The sequence below is a fragment of the Carassius gibelio genome, chromosome B3, assembly GCF_023724105.1.
Source record: "Carassius gibelio isolate Cgi1373 ecotype wild population from Czech Republic chromosome B3, carGib1.2-hapl.c, whole genome shotgun sequence".
NCBI lineage: Eukaryota > Metazoa > Chordata > Actinopteri > Cypriniformes > Cyprinidae > Carassius > Carassius gibelio.
Window position 1 is genome coordinate 12118132 of NC_068398.1, and position 20998 is coordinate 12139129.

Here is a 20998-nt window from a genome sequence, read left to right on the forward strand (position 1 = left end):
ACATTAAAGCCAGAATTTTTTTTTTGTTCTAGTGACCTTTAATTTGAAACAAGATAAACTGGGGGAGTTACTTTTTTTGTGTCAGACATGTGTCACTTTGTTCACATCTGATTGGTTCAATTTCAGTTTGTGATCTCTACATAAGAACTTAACCTGCCACGGAGCAGGTGAGGCGTGGAGAGTTACTTTGGCAATCAATGCTGGCAAAATCCAAGCCACTTTCATGGTACCTAAAACCCAGGATTGGTGCAAACTAAACTGAAATTTACCTGGCCAGCCAGTTAATTACTTAAGGCAGTGGTTCTCAAACCTGTTCTGGAGTACCCTGAGCCAGGCGGTCCCATAGTTTAGGCTGCTCACAGAGAGCCTGCGATGAGCCCAAAGCTGTGAGCCTCCCCTGGGCAAGCCCGCACTGGGCCTGTTTAGGTTTGGTGTGGGCTGGCCCTACTGTGCCCGCAAAAGGCCAGCATAGGCCCCAAAAAGACATGTTTGCAGGAAATGGTTAATTATTATCGCCACCTACAGAGAGATCTTTAGGGAATAATATGAAAATAAAGCCTCATGGAAATAATAGTGACAAGCTTTTTTAATATATGATGAATAAAAACTATATATCAAATAACTACAATGTTAAATAAACACACAGAGATATTAAGAAGTGAGACAATAAACATCTACCAACCCACCTACCCTTGTACAAACAGAGAGTGAGAAATGAGTGAGTTATGACTGTACACATTGCTGGAAAAATTTCTGACTAAAATTATGAATAGTTACATAGCAGTACACACTACATAGAAAACTCCAGCCATCTACTGACCAAAGACACCAGGTGTAACAGATATGCAGGTCATCGATTCATGGGTTAAATTCAGGCATATAAAATGAAACCATTTTACACTAAATGCCTGGCCTGGCGCTAGCCTGGCTGGACTTAAATTATTTACGATACCCGTGCGAGCCTCAAAGGAGACACGAAACCCCCCACATTCCACACACACAAAAAGAAACCTTTCTTAAAGTTCCTTACCTTCGTCATTTTATTAAAGAGCCAGTAAGATGAAAATTCTAAGCTTCCTATCACTGTTTATAAGTCCTGTACATTAGGTTTAAATCCATCCAAGGTTAACAAATAAAAAAAAAAATATCATTTTAAAATTACCTCAATTCTCAGAGATCCCCAAACGGTTCGCGCGAAGCTGTTCAAAAGATTCAGTTTCCTTAAACCCCACCTTTCGGTTGCATACTGTGTTCTGATTGATCAACTGACATAGTTTTGATTGGTTGTTCCGCACACAACTTCACTGTAAACAATGCATTAGCATCTGTTTGGGGTGAATCATGTCTTATTCCTCTTACCGCGAAGCAAACAGTAAAATTAAAAAAAATTGAACAGTCTCGCTGCTTTTTCTTCTGTGTGGGTTTATTCAAGCCGCGCGCATCAGTTTGAATCTGAATAGCGCGTTCAATGCGGGGGTGTGGTCACATTAGATATAACGAAGGGAGACATGAAAAACAGACATCGCGTTGTTTTCATATGGATTACTTTATCACAGAATATCTGTTTTCCGCAGCAGTTTTAAAGTAGTTTTAAAGTAGACATGTCAAGCTTTCTATAGATATCTCTCTCATGTCTCTTCGTTTAGTAATCACGGAGTTACACTTCATTTTAATGACGTTTTTGTAAATGAAGATCAGCGCAGACAGGCTGTAGACAGCACACACTGATAAGACGCTCGGGAGAAAACAAACACATAACTTCATAATCAAATTTCGCGTTGTGATTCGGAGATGCTCGTTGGTCTAAATAAAGTTGGTAATGAACCCTCTTTTATGGCCAAACGCTTTGAAAATCCCGCCTTGTACTCACCGAGATTAGAAAAGCAGTCATCAGAGAAATGTTGTGAACACAACAAGGATTTGTTGTACTGCTCTGGTATTGTGGTAAAAAATGAATTTTAGCCATTGGTTCTTCTGATCTTCATTCTTTGGCAGTAAAAATAAAACAAACTTGCCTTTACAATTAAAAACACACTGTCTCCTCGACATAATGCTATCACACCAACCAGAGCGTCTGTGTGGGGGGTGGGGCAGGTCAGAGTTCCGTTTCTCCCAAGACGGTAGGCGGAGATTATTATGCAAAGTGTTCCTAGTGACGTACATAGAGATGGGCAAAAGATTTGAAATCTATAATGACTCGTTTCAGCGATTCAGAGTCGACTCCTTACTTTAGAAGCCAATAACTTTATAAATGGTGTACTTTTTGGTTTAATTACTTTGCACATTGTTTACACTGATGGACAGCTACATCATACACTGTAATACAGGTAATTTTTGATTTCCCATCTGTGTAGCTCTTTAATAATATGTATTTCGAATATGTTTGTGCATTGTATAAAATGGTTAATCCTTGTTATGTGAAGAGTATAAGTTGCTAGCTTATACTTTGGAAATTTTTATCCTAATTTTAATGTTCTCAAATAAGAATCATGAGTCTGTAACCCTACCCCTGACCAGCTCATAAAACTTTATGACCCCACTGGGCAACAGGACAGGAAAGAGCCCGTTCACCGGTACCTTTTTCTCAATGTATCCTAAACTATTACTTTTTCAATGTGATCTCAATGTATTAAGTATTGCTTTTGGTGCATTAGAGATTCCCCATATAAATTGGAGAATCTGCAGTTTTTATCGTGTGCCAATCAAACGTTAAATGTGTGTAATTCTGCATTTGAATGTAACTTCGTGTTTCTATCAGTTATATATGTACTGTTTGGTGTTTTTGGAATTGTCATGTTGTGACCCAACTATCCACCTGTATAAAAGGTATGTAAAAATTTATTAATCTTGAATTATGAACTTGCTAGAATATCACTGCTGAGATCTGTTATTAGGGTGGGTGTTTCCACAGGGACAAAGGAACTTTTTCCCGCTTCAGATCGTGGACGTTAATTGGTTGTTCACGCGAACAGAGGCGTGAACCATTTCAAGCCATAAGAGCTGACCCGGAAGGTCCAGCCCTCTCTTACCTCTCTTCCCTCTTCTAACCTGCTTCGACCCTCGTCACTTCCGCTCATCCCTCTGAGCGGCCTCGGGCCTGTCTAATATCGTCGGCCCTCTCAGCCAGAGGCTGAGAGACTAAAAGGACAGCCATTCTCATGGCTCCTTCGGAAGCTTTCGTTTCCGTTGTTTTTGTTTCTTTTCTTTATTTTATACTTTAGTTTGTTCAACTGTTCGCCTCTCCACACAAGGAATTCTGGAACATAGTTTGTTGAACCTTTCAAATACTGCGCGATTCCGCAGTAGCCCCGAGCCGGAAGACAAAGAGACCAGGCTCACGCCAAGCTCCAGCGCAGCTCACACGCGCATCACACGGTCTCACGCCACACACGCTGGACCCTGCAAGCATCATTCTATGGAGAATTTAAATGCTGCTTAAAGTTGTCTATGATTTGAATCGTTGGTGTCTTTCAAGGACTACTGTCTGTGAGTTTGCATAACTGCTCATTCTGTGACCACGCTCTCTCTCTCTCACCTCTCTCTCGTCCTTTCTCTCTCATTCATTCTCTCTCTCTTTCTCTCTCTCTCTCTTTCTCTCTCTCTCTCTCTCTCTCTCCCTCGTTTGGATTCCGTTATGTCTTGTACAAAGTTTCCTGTCTGTATTGTCGTACGCGTATTTACTCTGTGTGGTTTGTAGTTTGATGTATTATTAGTTCAATTTATAAAAACCCATATATTCATGATTGCCTCCAAACCGCTCACATTACGAGTCAATGAGATGCCTGATCTAGCTACAAGCTTTACTTTTAGAAACTAAATTTATCATAATGATAGGATAATGTTTTCATGGCCAGAGAATATTTTTCCGTGAATTATAAGAAGTGATAACTTTATTGAAAATTGATAAATTAATCTTACGGCCGTTTGCTGGACAAACCACTGTTTGATTTGCAGTAATTTACAGTAAGAGATATCACAATAATTGATATGAAGAATGGAATATTGACATATTAATGAGTAAATTACAGTGCCCTGTAATGAGTTATTGATGAATGCAATTGAGCTATTTTTCATAATCAATAAAATTTAGTGTAACTGTCATATGAGATATATATTTATCATATTCCTGATTAATTATTCAAATTCCCTATATATCATTTGAGTTAATTATTATGTACAACCCAGTGCGGCTACACAGGTTAGATGCCATATTGTATTTGACGTGGATGGACAACAGGGATAGGTTAGATAGATAGGGGGGTTTGATGACATAAAAAAAACTACTCTTGGTTCCCCAAAAGTTCTTAAAATAAACTGAATTGTTTTTGCGAAGAAAGTTTAAAAAAAATGTAAAGGAACTTTTTTCCAGTAACAAACCTTTAGTAGAATGGAAAGATCCCATGGATGTTAAAGGTTCTTTGTAGAACCATAGATACCAAAAGAATGAATTATTAATTTTAAGAGTGTACAAAAGAGTGACTTAGGTTTTACATTCTGAAATCAAACACAATGTATAAAATAAGAAAAAAATATAAACAATATAACCATTATTGTAAATTTGCATTTTATATGAATCAACAGACAAATGATGCACAAAAGATTATTATTATTTTTTTCACTTATAACCCACCTGTAGATTTAAGGATGAACACTTTGCTGTCTCTTCCCAGGGAGTTTGTGGCGGTGCACGTGTATTTTCCTGGACTGAGTGCTGAGGACTCGATCACTGAGGAGCTGATGTTCAAGTTCAGATGATCTGAGGACCATGTGTAGTCAGGAGCCGGGTTTGCCTTCACTGAACAATCTAGCATGACCTTATCATCTTTAATGATGGTCTCTGTTGAACTGGAGTGTTGTGGTTTATCTGAAGAGGACAGAGATAAATTTCTCAGCACAACGGCATCACGATGAGCAGCTGTTAATAACAGATCACTAAAAATTAGGGCTGTCAAAAATAGCGCGTTAACGACGTTAATTAGTTGTTTGTTGTTAATTACGTCAAATTTTTTAACGCATTTCACGCATGCGCAGTGTGACAAATTATTCAGGTCAGCTCAAAAACAGCGGGGAGCACCGCGACGAAAACACAGAAGAAGCTTAAGGTTTTACCCCATTTACTCTCAAATACATTCATGCCAAACTCGATAAACAGAGACGACTTTAGTAGTTGATACGCTGGAGCTTCTTCCTGTTATAGCGTCTTGTGTTTCACACTGCGCATGCGCAGAACGCATACAATGCAGTGAAAATTACAGCTGTTTGGGAAAGCATATGCATTTTTACTTGGTTTTACTGGCACTTGAAGCCTTCAGAACGTGAAAATATCGCTCCTAAAGTATTGTGGCAGAGCAAATGAACACCTCCCAAAAACAAGAGTGCCCAGAATGCTGCTTATGTGATGGTGGCGCATGTTTGTGTTTCTGAGTTCATTCTTTCGAGTATGCATAATTTCATAGATATGTGGCTATATTTAACCACTGGTTCACCTAAAACTCTTACACTATCTGTAGTTAAATGGCATGGTTTGATATAGTGCTCAGGTAAATTTGATCTAAGTAAATGTTAAACTTTTGAAATTCAGAAAAAAAGAACCACATATTGATGAATCAATACATGAAAATTATGTATCTGTGTCCTGTTATTTATCTTTTGGTATGCATTTCAGAAAAAAAATGGTTAGGATTCAGGTGTAATTGCAAATAGTGATTAATCATGATTAACCCACTGAAAATTCTGATTAATTTGATTAAAAATTTTAATCATTTGACAGCCCTACTAAAAATACAACTGAAAACGTTTTATCTGGGTTCACGTGATTACAGTATACTAATATTTGAATGCAAATCTCTGTCTGAAATATGACAGTTGCACATTCTTCACACTAGAAGGCCCTACAGAAAATATAAACTGAATTATATGGCTAGCTTAGCAATAATAAACTTACAGTATACTTCGACATTAAGAGGTTCTGATGAATATTTAGGAGAAGGTTGAGGTCCTTCTGCTCCCAGATCCAGCTCTGCTTCACACCAGTATTGAGCTCCATCATCAGCTCTGTCTGGACGGATCAGGAGCGTGACTGTTTTATTCACTGGGGTCTTGTCAGTGTCACTGAAGGTGGTTTGATGCAGCAGAGTCTGTCCTTTGTACCATTTGACAGTGAGATACTGAACAGGAGCCACATCATGAACATCACACTGGAGCTCATACTGCTGTCCCTCTATCATTGGTCCTCTGTGATTCACAGTGCTGATGGACACACTGTCTGGAGTCTCTGTGGAGGAAGATTTACACACTCTGAAATCTGCTGTGATGAATGTACATTTATTAGATATTTCTGAGAATGAACAGGAAAAAATATCAGTAACTGAGAAACTCACTGTAAATGGTGACCGGGAGCTTTACTTCACACTGTGCACCTTCGTTTGGATTTATGTAGCAGAATGGGAACATGTCCCATTCTGTCAGTTCTGACACTCTCCATGTGATCAGATTCTGGTTTATGATCTTGGGCACTGCTCCCTCACTGGCTTCCCATCCCATCCCTTTATGTAGGACTGATGTTTTACAGTTAACTTCAACAGAACCGCCGTATCTCACAACAACTCTCTGTGGGTTGAGCTGAAGAGGACATTCAGCTTCTGCACCTGTTAAACACATTGAGAAGGATTTTAATTAAACAAAGCTCACAAATCTCACAGCTTTTCAAACATTTAATATTTTCTAATGTTAATAAAATCAAAGTATCTTTTTCAGTACACAATTTTATCATCTTTATACTATTAATTCACAGTATCTGCTTTTTATAATGCTATTATTATCAATCTTTTCAAAATATCTTCAATACATTTATAGATATCAGTTCTAGAGTTTTGTATTTTATAGAATTTGGCCAAGAACATTTATTTAATAGCTTGATAAAAAACAAAAGTTGGCACACCATAGACTCTAAAACTACAAAACTATTATTATTGGACTTCGCACAAGATAATGTTTAGAGCTAACAGGCTCTTTGTCAGATGATAAAAAACTATTTCAATCATGCCTTTAAAGCTGCAGTTGGTAACTTTTGACACTCTAGCGGTTAATAAACAGAACTGCTTGCGTCTTGTGGAAGAACATCGTAGCCGGAACTACTTCTCTCTGTTTATGTCTATGAAGAATCACAAAGGTACTGGGTTACTCCGCCGCGGTGCCCCCGAAGCAATTTAAAATAGTCCGAATATAAACACTTATTATAGGTGCACCCTAGTGATTCAGGACAAGCTAAAAACACGCTTTGGAAAATGGATTCATGGTGTACTCGATTATTATATGCATTTTTCTACATTTTGAACACAAACAAAGTTACGGACCGCAGCTCTGATTGGTTGTTTCTTACCGGGAGCGGATGACTTTCTGCAAATGGCAATAGGACCACTGGCAGGAGCCAGAGGAGCTTGATTTTTTCACAGATTATCTGTCTCATATTCTACTGTCAGGAAATAATGACAGGTTTAACAAATATGTAAAAAATTATATTTTTACAAAAGTTACCTACTGCAGCTTTAAGTGATTAATCAAGAATCACATGAACTCAGAAGAAAAAAGTGAAAAAAAAAGGATCTTGAAATGAAAAATAGAAAATATTGTCTAATTCAAAACATACAAAATTCCTAATAACATCAATAATAATACAATGAAGCCTGCGAAATCATGCCAAAAAATACAAAGATAAAAAATAAAAAACAAAGACAAATATTGAAATATTTATTTAGTCCTCTAGGGGCTTCAGTGAATTCTTTCATATCAAAAATAAATTATTACTCTCACCCTCTACGCAGTGGATTTTGGACTAATTCCTTTCATTCATTTTGTAGGGAATTTTATTGAACTCATTATTTCTGTGACATTACCTAACTCTTCTGTTTTTTAGTTACCATGGATGTTGAATGTCTATATATAAATGTTTCAATTTTTTCTTGAGCAACTTTCTCTTAAAGTTGCTAGTGTGTCTGTTGGAATTGACTAAATTGGTACTGTCATACAATTATTTTGTATTTGCATCTGATTTCTAAAATGGCCTTTAGTTTTGCATAATTTTTTATATACTTTTTGCATAATGTACACCATACAGATTGTAACTGTTTTTTTTTTCTTACTTTTTTTTTTTTTTTTACCCTGAAACATATTTTGCTGTGGAAACAGTATATTGATAATATGTTTTTTTTTATTGAATGGTACGGAATCTGTTGTGTCCTTTCTGAATGGGATGGTATTAGCTTAGGAGTAATGGCAGGTGCATGGCGATTGCCAGATAGGTGGTGGTGATTTCTTTCTTGGAGACTGCAATGATGGTTTGTTCCAGCTTCGGAAAACAGTTGTCGTAGCTGTTGTTAGGTATGTGACAATGTTGGATGTAATACTTTTTAACAGTGTGATATTGTGTATAATCATTTTTCGTCGGAAAACCCTTGTCTAGCTGGTACTAGGTAGCCTATGTGATGTATATGGTTGAAGTGTTTGTTTTATATTGTGCTGTATTGGAATGTGTATTCATGTTATTTGATGTATGGTGTTTTTCAAGTGATTTTGAATGTTTTAGCACAATAAGGAGGGTGTCTTTCTGGCTGTGGTTTAGGAGCTGGCCTGTGTCACTGTTTTGAATTACTGTTTTTGTCTGGTGTAAAGTATTGCACATTTACACATGCTATATTGGGGGTTGTTGAACCCCTATGGTATCAACTTGCTACCAGCTAAGCCTATTTGTGTTTTAGAACTTTTGACGAGTTAATACATTTTGGTTAGTTGGATGAATTGATTGGAGAAATGTAATGCTTTACACTGATAGGCTTTACGATGTAGTGCACATGAATGTGTGACATCACTGGCACACAGCCAATCACATGCATTGCAACACAGAGCAAGTATGATTCACTTCTTGCAAGAGATCCAGCGAGATTCCAATCTAAAGGGTTAACGTTTTTGTTAAAGGTTAAGAGATTGTAGAATATGATGAATTTAAACACATCTAGACTGAAAAAAGTACTCGTTCATGAAAGAGGACAAATAAAAGATTATCTTGCTCTATCTGTGCAGTCACAAGTGAAACTTGATGGATAGAGACTGAAACATGTAAGGTCACGTAGTCATTTTTAAAGCCTTATCTATTGATTCTACATCTTATTTCTATTATTATGATCTGTATATATTAATATTAGGGCCGGGACTTTAACGCGTTAATTGAGATTAATTAATTACACAAAAAATAACGCGTTAACTAAGATTAATTCATTACAGAAAAAGAAATTCCCGCATTTTTAATAACTCATTTTTGCACTGCGGAACGTTTCTCACTGGATTTGTTTCGGCGGACCGATTATACTGAAGCACCAACTAGCGCTCGCTCCGCATATCTCTGCAGCACATCGAGCCTCAAGTACCACCTCAACGAAAAACATATAGCAGCTAACATGGACTTTACACTTTATGTTGAACTATGTATTATTTTGTTGGTGCAACAGTTTATGTTGAACTCTTTATTGTTTGGCCAAGGTTATTGAGAGTTGGACTTAGTATGTTATGGCCTCTGAAGCAACAGAGAGATGTTTTCTAATAGTCAGTGTTTCCAATGTTCTGAATGTAATTGACAGTATTGTGTTTTACTTAAAAAACTCTTTACAGAAGGTTCCAGCACCTATAAGCTTCCTGAATTTCTGAAATGTACTATTTCTAAATTGTTTCTAAATATGCTATTGCTACACTTCATAGCAAAAATTGCACTGGTCTGCTAGACTTGGTTGAACAAAAATAAACAATATTTTGTTGCTTAAGCTTATGTATTCAGTCATTATTCAATGGTATACTATAAATCCATGTGAAAAAAAATTACTTCTCACTGTTTTCAGGTCAAATATTTATATGCGATTAAAATGCGATTAATTTCGATTAATTAATTACAAAGCCTCTAATTAATTAGATTAATTTTTTTAATCGAGTCCCGGCCCTAATTAATATAAAATAATGATTTATAATAACCGTTAAACTAATATTGCTTGTGTGTAATGGATTAACAATAATATCAATAATATAAAAATAATATAAATCATATAAAATACGTTAACATTAAAGCCAGACTTTTTTTTTTTGTTCTAGTGACCTTTAATTTGAAACAAGATAAACTGGGGGAGTTACTTTTTTTGTGTCAGACATGTGTCACTTTGTTCACATCTGATTGGTTCAATTTCAGTTTGTGATCTCTACATAAGAACTTAACCTGCCACGGAGCAGGTGAGGCGTGGAGAGTTACTTTGGCAATCAATGCTGGCAAAATCCAAGCCACTTTCATGGTACCTAAAACCCAGGATTGGTGCAGACTAAACTGAAATTTACCTGGCCAGCCAGTTAATTACTTAAGGCAGTGGTTCTCAAACCTGTTCTGGAGTACCCTGAGCCAGGCGGTCCCATAGTTTAGGATGCTCACAGAGAGCCAGCGATGAGCCCAAAGCTGTGAGCCTCCCCTGGGCAAGCCCGCACTGGGCCTGTTTAGGTTTGGTGTGGGCTGGCCCTACTGTGCCCGCAAAAGGCCAGCATAGGCCCCAAAAAGACATGTTTGCAGGAAATGGTTAATTATTATCGCCACCTACAGAGAGATCTTTAGGGAATAATATGAAAATAAAGCCTCATGGAAATAATAGTGACAAGCTTTTTTAATATATGATGAATATAAACTATATATCAAATAACTACAATGTTAAATAAACACACATAGATATTAAGAAGTGAGACAATAAACATCTACCAACCCACCTACCCTTGTACAAACAGAGAGTGAGAAATGAGTGAGTTATGACTGTACACATTGCTGGAAAAATTTCTGACTAAAATTATGAATAGTTACACAGCAGTACACACTACATAGAAAACTCCAGCCATCTACTGACCAAAGACACCAGGTGTAACAGATATGCAGGTCATCGATTCATGGGTTAAATTCAGGCATATAAAATGAAACCTTTTTACACTAAATGCCTGGCCTGGCGCTAGCCTGGCTGGACTTAAATTATTTACGATACCCGTGCGAGCCTCAAAGGAGACACGAAACCCCCCACATTCCACACACACAAAAAGAAACCTTTCTTAAAGTTTCTTACCTTCGTCATTTTATTAAAGAGCCAGTAATATGAAAATTCTTAGCTTCCTATCACTGTTTATAAATCCTGTACATTAGGTTTAAATTCATCCAAGGTTAAAAAACATTGTCATTTTGTCAAAATATCATTTAAAAATTACCTTAATTCTCAGAGATCCCCAAACGGTTCGCGCGAAGCTGTTCAAAAGATTCAGTTTCCTTTAACCCCACCTTTCGGTTGCATACTGTGTTCTGATTGGTCAACTGACACAGTTTTGATTGGTTGTTCCGCACACAACTTCACGGTAAACAATGCGTTAGCATCTGTTTGGGGTGAATTATGTCTTATTCCTCTTACCGCGAAGCAAACAGTAAAATAAAAAACTTGAACAGTCTCGCTGCTTTTTCTTCTGTGTGGGTTTATTCAAGCCGCGCGCATCAGTTTGAATCTGAATAGCGCGTTCAATGCGGGGGTGTGGTCACATTAGATATAACGAAGGGAGACATGAAAAACAGACATCGCGTTGTTTTCATATGGATTACTTTATCACAGAATATCTGTTTTCGGCAGCACTTGTCATGTCAAGCTTTCTATAGATATCTCTCTCATGTCTCTTCGTTGAGTAATCACGGAGTTACACTTCATTTTAATGACGTTTTTGTAAATGAAGATCAGCGCAGACAGGCTGTAGAAAGCACACATACTGATAAGACGCTCGGGAGAAAACAAACACATAACTTCATAATCATATTTCGCGTTGTGATTCGGAGATGCTCGTTGGTCTAAATAAAGTTGGTAATGAACCCTCTTTTATGGCCAAACGCTTTGAAAATCCCACCTTGTACTCACCGAGATTAGAAAAGCAGTCATCAGTGAAATGTTGTGAACACAACAAGGATTTGTTGTACTGCTCTGGTATTGTGGTAAAAAATGAATTTTAGCCATTGGTTCTTCTGATCTTCATTCTTTGGCAGTGAAAATAAAACAAACTTGCCTTTACATTTATTCGTTTCGTTTAGCTGACGCTTTTATCCAAAGCGACTTACAATTTCTATATATGTCAGAGGTCACACGCCTCTGGAGCAACTAAGGGTTGAGTGTCTTGCTCAGGGACACATCGGTGCCTCACAGCGGATTCGAACCCGGGTCTCCCACACCACAGACGTGTGTCTTATCCACTGCGCTAACACCACCCCTTTACAATTAAAAACACACTGTCTCCTCGACATAATGCTATCACACCAGCCAGAGCGTCTGTGTGGGGGGTGGGGCAGGTCAGAGTTCCGTTTCTCCCAAGACGGTAGGCGGAGATTAATATGCAAAGTGTTCCTAGTGACGTACATAGAGATGGGCAAAAGATTTGAAATCTATAACGACTCGTTTCAGCGATTCAGAGTCGACCCCTTACTTTAGAAGCCAATAACTTTATAAATGGTGTACTTTTTGGTTTAATTACTTTGCACATTGTTTACACTGATGGACAGCTACATCATACACTGTAATACGGGTAATTTTTGATTTCCCATCTGTGTGGCTCTTTAATAATATGTATTTCGAATATGTTTGTGCGTTGTATAAAATGGTTAATCCTTGTTATGTGAAGAGTATAATTTCTAGCTTATACTTTGGAAATGTTTATCCTAATTTTAATGTTCTCAAATAAGACATAAAACTTTAAGACCCCACTGGGCAACAGGACAGGGAAGAGCCCGTTCACCGGTACCTTTTTCTCAATGTATCCTAAACTATTACTTTTTCAATGTGGTCTCAATGTATTAAGTATTGTTTTTGGTGCATTAGAGATTCCCCATATAAATTGGAGAATCTGCAGTTTTTATCGTGTGCCAATCAAACGTTAAATGTGTGTAATTCTGCATTTGAATGTAACTTCGTGTTTCTATCAGTTATATATGTACTGTTTGGTGTTTTTGGAATTGTCATGTTGTGACCCAACTATCCACCTGTATAAAAGGTGTGTAAAAATTTATTAATCTTGAATTATGAACTTGCTAGAATATCACTGCTGAGATCTGACAAGCCTAAATTATTAGGGTGGGTGTTTCCACAGAGACAAAGGAACTTTTTCCCGCTTCAGATCGTGGACGTTCATTGGTTGTTCACGCGATCAGAGGCGTGAACCATTTCAAGCCATAAGAGCTGACCCGGAAGGTCCAGCCCTCTCTTACCTCTCTTCCCTCTTCTAACCTGCTTCGACCCTCGTCACTTCCGCTCATCCCTCTGAGCGGTCTCGGGCCGCTCTAATATCGCCGGCCCTCTCAGCCGGAGGCTGAGAGGCTAAGAGGACAGCCATTCTCATGGCTCCTTCGGAAGCTTCCGTTTCCGTTGTTTTTGTTTCTTTTCTTTACTAAGTTTATTCAACTATTCGCCTCTCCACACAAGGAAGACGAATTCTGGAACATTGTTTGTTGAACCTTTCAAATACTGCGCGATTCCGCAGCAGCCCCGGGCCGGAAGACAAAGAGACCAGGCTCACGCCAAGCTCCAGCGCAGCTCACACGCGCATCACACGGTCTCACGCCACACACGCTGGACCCTGCAAGTATCATTCTATGCAGAATTTAAATGCTGCTTAAAGTTGTCTATGATTTGAAACGTTGGTGTCTTTCAAGGACTACTGTCTGTGAGTTTGCATAACTGCTCATTCTGTGACCAACGCTCTCTCTCTCTCACCTCTCTCTCGTCCTTTCTCTCTCATTCATTCTCTCTCTCTTTCTCTCTCTCTCTCTCTCTCTCTCTCTCTCCCTCGTTTGGATTCCGTTATGTCTTGTACAAAGTTTACTGTCTGTATTGTCGTACGCATATTTACTCTGTGTGGTTTGTAGTTTGATGTATTATTAGTTCAATTATTAAAAACCCATATATTCATGATTGCCTCCAAACCGCTCACATTACGAGTCAATGAGATGCCTGATCTAGCTACAAGCTTTACTTTTAGAAACTAAATTTATCATAATGATAGGATAATGTTTTCATGGCCAGAGAATATTTTTCCGTGAATTATAAGAAGTGATAACTTTATTGAAAATTGATAAGTTAATCTTACGGCCGTTTGCTGGACAAACCACGGTTTGATTTGCAGTAATTTACAGTAAGAGATATCACAATAATTGATATGAAGAATGGAATATTGACATATTAATGAGTAAATTACAGTGCCCTGTAATGAGTTATTGATGAATGCAATTGAGCTATTTTTCATAATCTATAAAATTTAGTGTAACTGTCATATGAGATATATATTTTTCATATTCCTGATTAATTATTCAAATTCCCTATATATCATTTGAGTTAATTATTATGTACAACCCAGTGCGGCTACACAGGTTAGATGCCATATTGTATTTGACGTGGATGGACAACAGGGATAGGTTAGATAGATAGGGGGGTTTGATGACATAAAAAAAACTACTCTTGGTTCCCCAAAAGTTCTTAAAATAAACTGAATTGTTTTTGCGAAGAACGTTTAAAAAAAATGTAAAGGAACTTTTTTCCAGTAACAAACCTTTAGTAGAATGGAAAGATCCCATGGATGTTAAAGGTTCTTTGTGGAACCATAGATGCCAAAAGAATGAATTATTAATTTTAAGAGTGTACAAAAGAGTGACTTAGGTTTTACATTCTGAAATCGAACACAATGTATAAAATAAGAAACACCCAAACCAACATTCAGGGAAAAAATATGAACAATATAACCATTATTGTAAATTTGCATTTTATATGAATCAACAGACAAATGATGCGCAAAAGATTATTATTATTTTTTTCACTTATAACCCACCTGTAGATTTAAGGATGAACACTTTGCTGTCTCTTCCCAGGGAGTTTGTGGCGGTGCACGTGTATTTTCCTGGACTGAGTGCTGAGGACTCGATCACTGAGGAGCTGATGTTCAAGTTCAGATGATCTGAGGACCATGTGTAGTCAGGAGCCGGGTTTGCCTTCACTGAACAATCTAGCATGACCTTATCATCTTTAATGATGGTCTCTGTTGAACTGGAGTGTTGTGGTTTATCTGAAGAGGACAGAGATACATTTCTCAGCACAACGGCATCACGATGAGCAGCTGTTAATAACAGATCACTAAAAATACAACTGAAAACGTTTTATCTGGGTTCACGTGATTACAGTATACTAATATTTGAATGCAAATCTCTGTCTGAAATATGACAGTTGCACATTCTTCACACTAGAAGGCCTTACAGAAAATATAAACTGAATTATATGGCTAGCTTAGCAATAATAAACTTACAGTATACTTCTACATTAAGAGGTTCTGATGAATATTTAGGAGAAGGTTGAGGTCCTTCTGCTCCCAGATCCAGCTCTGCTTCACACCAGTATTGAGCTCCATCATCAGCTCTGTCTGGACGGATCAGGAGCGTGACAGTTTTATTCACTGGGGTCTTGTCAGTGTCACTGAAGGTGGTTTGATTCAGCAGAGTCTGTCCTTTGTACCATTTGACAGTGAGATACTGAACAGGAGCCACATCATGAACGTCACACTGGAGCTCATACTGCTGTCCCTCTATCATTGGTCCTCTGTGATTCACAGTGCTGATGGACACACTGTCTGGAGTCTCTGTGGAGGAAGATTTACACACTCTGAAATCTGCTGTGATGAATGTACATTTATTAGATATTTCTGAAAATGAACAGGAAAAAATATCAGTAACTGAGAAACTCACTGTAAACAGTGACTGGGAGCTCTACTTTACACTGTGCACCTTTGTTTAGGTTTATGTAGCAGATTGGGAATATGTCCCATTCTGTCAGGTTTATCACTTTCCATGTGATCAGATTCTGGTTTATGATCTTGGGCACTGCTCCCTCACTGGCTTCCCATCCCATCCCTCTATGTAGGACTGATGTTTTACAGTTAACTTCAACAGAACCGCCGTATCTCACAACAACTCTCTGTGGGTTGAGCTGAAGAGGACATTCAGCTTCTGCACCTGTTAAACACATTGAGAAGGATTTTAATTAAACAAAGCTCACAAATCTCACAGCTTTTCAAACATTTAATATTTTCTAATGTTAATAAAATCAAAGTATCTTTTTCAGTACACAATTTTATCATCTTTATACTATTAATTCACAGTATCTGCTTTTTATAATGCTATTATTATCAATCTTTTCAAAATATCTTCAATACATTTATAGATATCAGTTCTAGAGTTTTGTATTTTATAGAATTTGGCCAAGAACATTTATTTAATAGCTTGATAAAAAACAAAAGTTGGCACACCATAGACTCTAAAACTACAAAACTATTATTATTGGACTTCGCACAAGATAATGTTTAGAGCTAACAGGCTCTTTGTCAGATGATAAAAAACTATTTCAATCATGCCTTTAAAGCTGCAGTCGGTAACTTTTGACGCTCTAGTGGTTAATAAACAGAACTGCTTGCGTCTTGCGGAAGAACATCGTAGCCGGAACTACTTCTCTCTGTTTATGTCTATGAAGAATCACAAAGGTACTGGGTTACTCCGCCGCGGTGCCCCCGAAGCAATTTAAAATAGTCTGAATATAAACACTTATTGTAGGTGCACCCTAGTGATTCAGGACAAGCTAAAAACACACTTTGGAAAATGGATTCATGGTGTACTCGATTATTATATGCATTTTTCTACATTTTGAACACAAACAAAGTTACGGACCGCAGCTCTGATTGGTTGTTTCTTACCGGGAGCGGATGCCTTTCTGCAAATGGCAATAGGACCACTGGCAGGAGCCAGAGGAGCTTGATTTTTTCACAGATTATCTGTCTCATATTCTACTGTCAGGAAATAATGACAGGTTTAACAAATATGTAAAAAATTATATTTTTTTTACAAACGTTACCTACTGCAGCTTTAAGTGATTAATCAATAATCACATGAACTCAGAAGAAAAAAGTAAAAAAAAAAAAAAAAGGATCTTGAAATGAAAAATAGAAAATATTGTCTAATTCAAAACATACAAAATTCCTAATAACATCAATAATAATACAATGAAGCCTGCGAAATCATGCCAAAAAATACAAAGATAAAAAATAAAAAACAAAGACAAATATTGAAATATTTATTTAGTCCTCTAGGGGCTTCAGTGAATTCTTTCATATCAAAAATAAATTATTACTCTCACCCTCTACGCAGTGGATTTTGGACTAATTCCTTTCATACATTTTGTAGGGAATTTTATTGAACTCATTAATTCTGTGACATTACCTAACTCTTCGGTTTTTTAGTTACCATGGATGTTGAATGTCTATATATAAATGTTTCAATTTTTTCTTGAGCAACTTTCTCTTAAAGTTGCTAGTGTGTCTGTTGGAATTGACTAAATTGGTACTGTCATACAATTATTTTGTATTTGCATCTGATTTCTAAAATGGCCTTTAGTTTTGCATAATTTTTTATATACTTTTTGCATAATGTACACCATACAGATTGTAACTGTTTTTTTTTACCCTGAAACATATTTTGCTGTGGAAATATTATATTGATAATATGTTTTTTTTATTGAATGGTACGGAATCTGTTGTGTCCTTTCTGAATGGGATGGTATTAGCTTAGGAGTAATGGCAGGTGCATGGCGATTGCCAGATAGGTGGTGGTGATTTCTTTCTTGGAGACTGCAATGATGGTTTGTTCCAGCTTCGGAAAACAGTTGTCGTAGCTGTTGTTAGGTATGTGACAATGTTGGATGTAATACTTTTTAACAGTGTGATATTGTGTATAATCATTTTTCATTTACATGTTTGTGCAGATGGCAATGATGGTTTGTCCTAGAGTTGGAAAACCCTTGTCTAGCTGGTACTAGGTAGCCTATGTGATGTATATGGTTGAAGTGTTTGTTTTATATTGTGCTGTATTGGAATGTGTATTCATGTTATTTGATGTATGGTGTTTTTCAAATGATTTTGAATGTTTTAGCACAATAAGGAGGGTGTCTTTCTGGCTGTGTTTTAGGAGCTGGCCTGTTTTGAATTACTGTTTTTGTCTGGTGTAAAGTATTGCACATTTACACATGCTATATTGGGGGTTGTTGAACCCTTATGGTATCAACTTGCTACCAGCTAAGCCAATTTGTGTTTTAGAACTTTTGACGAGTTAATACATTTTGGTTAGTTGGATGATTTGATTGGAGAAATGTATTGCTTGACATTGATAGGCTTTACGATGTAGTGCACATGAATGTGTGACATCACTGGCACACAGCCAATCACATGCATTGCAACACAGAGCAAGTATGATTCACTTCTTGCGAGAGATCCAGCGAGATTCCAATCTAAAGGGTTAACGTTTTTGTTAAAGGTTAAGAGATTGTAGAATATGATGAATTTAAACACATCTAGACTGAAAAAAGTACTCGTTCATGAAAGAGGACAAATAAAAGATTATCTTGCTCTATATGTGCAGTCACAAGTGAAACTTGATGGATAGAGACTGAAACATGTTGTCAGGATTCCACCACCATCATCATCACTCCCTCCACCCACTCGCTCGTCATCCCCTGAATATTAATTGTCATCACCTGCATCTCTTCATCCTCATCACCGTCACCTGCTATCCTTCATCACTGCTCACCCTTATATACCCACTCTCAACCTTCAGTCTCCGTCTGATCTCGTCATTACATGGCTTACAGACTCTATCTCAACACTCACCTGAGAATCCGCGAATCTTCTGAGAACCCTCAAAGATCGGCCAATCTTCTTCTGCCTTCAGTACTCCTTCGGTGATTCCACTTCCACTTACTGTGATCAGAGATCGTTCCGTTGTATTGATATTGGTCCATACTCGCTCTCACTCTGATATTCCCGTCTGGTTCGGAGCATTCTGCTAATAAAACTCACATACGGTCCATCCTGTCTGCCTCCTGTCTCGTTTGTGACAGAAGATCAGACCAAAGATGCAGAATCCTACGGAGCCTGGGGGAAATCCATCTCAAGACCCGTTTGCCGAACTAGTGCGAGCAGTGCGCCAGTCAATCTTCTCTTCTTTACCGGACAACCCTTCCGCCATCCCTGAAGCAATCCTTCACTCTGCACGCAAACATCAACTTCCGCAAACACCCGCTACTTCGCCGGCTGCCTCTGCGAGTCCCATGGCCCGACCAGCGCCGTTCAGTGGTGAGGAGGAGGATTGCAGCGGTTTTTTGCTTCAGGTTTCACTATATTTCCAAATGCAAGCGCATCAGTTTACCGATGATTCCGCCCGGGTGGCCTTTATTATTTCTCTACTCTCTGGCAGAGCTCTCCAGTGGGCACAATCTCTTTGGAATTCAGACTCCCCAGTGTTAAAGTCCCTGTCAGGTTTCATGTCTCATTTTAAGGAAGTCTTTGGCCAGGCTGTTTCAGATCTCTCAGTTCACGATCAGCTTTACAATCTCCGTCAAGGAAACTCCTCGGTCAGTACGTATGCCCTCCAGTTTCGCACCCTGGCGGCATCCTGTGGCTGGAACGAGTCGGCCCTGATTACCGCTTTCCGCCACGGCCTGAATCCGAACATCCGTCAGCTATTGGTTGTTTATGATGACTCCATGGGAATTGAGAACCTCATTCAGAAGACCATTCGAGTTTCACAACGATTATCTGCCTGTGACAATCCGTCTACCGCTGTCAGTCCTCCGTCCTCGATTCCCATTGCTTCTCCTCCAGCACCTGAGCCCATGCAAGTGGACTCCACCCATCTCACTCCTTCTGAGCGCCAGCGTCGTATCCAGCTTCACCTCTGTCTGTACTGCGGGAGCGACAATCACCTCATCTGCTCCTGTCCTGTTCGACCTCAACGTTCTGCGGTAAGCTCCATTTAGATCCCTCCTAAAGTGGAATCTTTAAATCGTACCATGGTTCATCTACTAACCCCGCATATATATGTCTCAGCGCAAGCCCTTCTCGACTCCGGTTCAGCGGGGAACTTCATTTCAACCCAGCTCCTCCAAAAACTGAACGTCCGCAAGCACCGCAGCCTTCAAGAGCTCAGAGTTCAAACCATCCAAGGAAAGCCGCTGGGTCGAGGTCGAATCAGTCATGTCTCTCCCACATTAACGCTCCGCATTGGCTGTTTACACACAGAAGAGATCTCATTCCTGGTGCTGGAGGAGTCTACTGCTGAGCTCATCCTGGGACGCCCCTGGTTGATCCAACATCAGCCCACCATTGACTGGAAATCCGGGGAGGTTCTTCGTTGGGGAGAAAACTGTACACATACCTGTCTAGCTCCAGTCAAGAAGAAAGCCCTATCTTCTCCCTCTTCTTCGTCCTCCGTGCTCAAACCCAAACTCCCAGTCTGTTCGACTTCAGTTGAGAGTCCAGAAGTCCAGCATCAAGTGGAGATTCCTGCTGAGTACAGGGGGTTCCAGGATGTGTTCAGCAAGCAGTTGGCGACCAAGTTACCACCCCATCGGCCATGGGACTGCGCCATCGACCTGCTACCTGGAGCCACTCTACCTAAAGGCCGTATCTACCCTCTCTCCATCCCGGAACAGAAGGCCATGGAGGAGTATGTGAAAGAAGCCCTTCAGCAGCAGTTCATCCGACCATCGGTTTCACCTGCCGCTTCCAGCTTCTTTTTCGTGGCTAAGAAGGATGGAGGCTTGCGACCGTGTATTGATTACCGCCATCTCAACTCCCAAACGGTCAAATTTCGCTACCCCCTTCCTCTGGTCCCAGCAGCCCTGGAACAACTACGTGGGGCCCGTATATTCTCCAAGTTGGATCTGCGCAGTGCATACAACTTGATCCGTATCCGTCGGGGTGACGAGTGGAAGACTGCTTTCGTCACCCCTTCCGGCCACTATGAGTACAGGGTAATGCCGTTCGGCCTATCCAACGCCCCTGCAGTCTTTCAGAATTATATGAATGAAGTGTTCCGAGAGTA

At 38.9% G+C, this 20998-nt stretch overlaps 1 protein-coding gene and 1 long non-coding RNA gene across 48 annotated transcripts in view; one reads left to right on the forward strand and one right to left on the reverse strand.

Moving 5' to 3' along the window:
- LOC127953295 (intercellular adhesion molecule 1) overlaps positions 1–20998 on the reverse strand; it is a 126295-nt gene that overhangs the window by 38023 nt on the left and 67274 nt on the right. For 26 of the 46 annotated variants that reach the window (XM_052552373.1, XM_052552372.1, XM_052552350.1 and 23 more), the window contains 6 exons: positions 15818–16084; positions 15382–15711; positions 14911–15144; positions 6381–6647; positions 5945–6274; positions 4631–4864 (listed from right to left, as the gene is read on the reverse strand). The exons of 1 other annotated variant lie outside the window; for it this stretch is intronic. In XM_052552373.1, coding sequence (XP_052408333.1) covers positions 4631–4864; positions 5945–6274; positions 6381–6647; positions 14911–15144; positions 15382–15711; positions 15818–16084 — 1662 coding nt within the window. The remainder of the gene's footprint in view (positions 1–4630; positions 4865–5944; positions 6275–6380; positions 6648–14910; positions 15145–15381; positions 15712–15817; positions 16085–20998) is intronic. 19 more of the 46 variants (XM_052552383.1, XM_052552366.1, XM_052552391.1 and 16 more) reach the window with 10 other exon arrangements.
- Positions 1–20998, forward strand: part of LOC127953334 (uncharacterized) — a 69645-nt gene that overhangs the window by 36611 nt on the left and 12036 nt on the right. Inside the window, exon 1 of one of the 2 annotated variants that reach the window (XR_008153138.1) lies at positions 5850–5965. The exons of the other annotated variant lie outside the window; for it this stretch is intronic. This is a non-coding gene — a long non-coding RNA (uncharacterized LOC127953334). Of the gene's footprint in view, positions 1–5849; positions 5966–20998 lie in introns of those variants that run through there. 2 annotated transcript variants of the gene reach the window in all.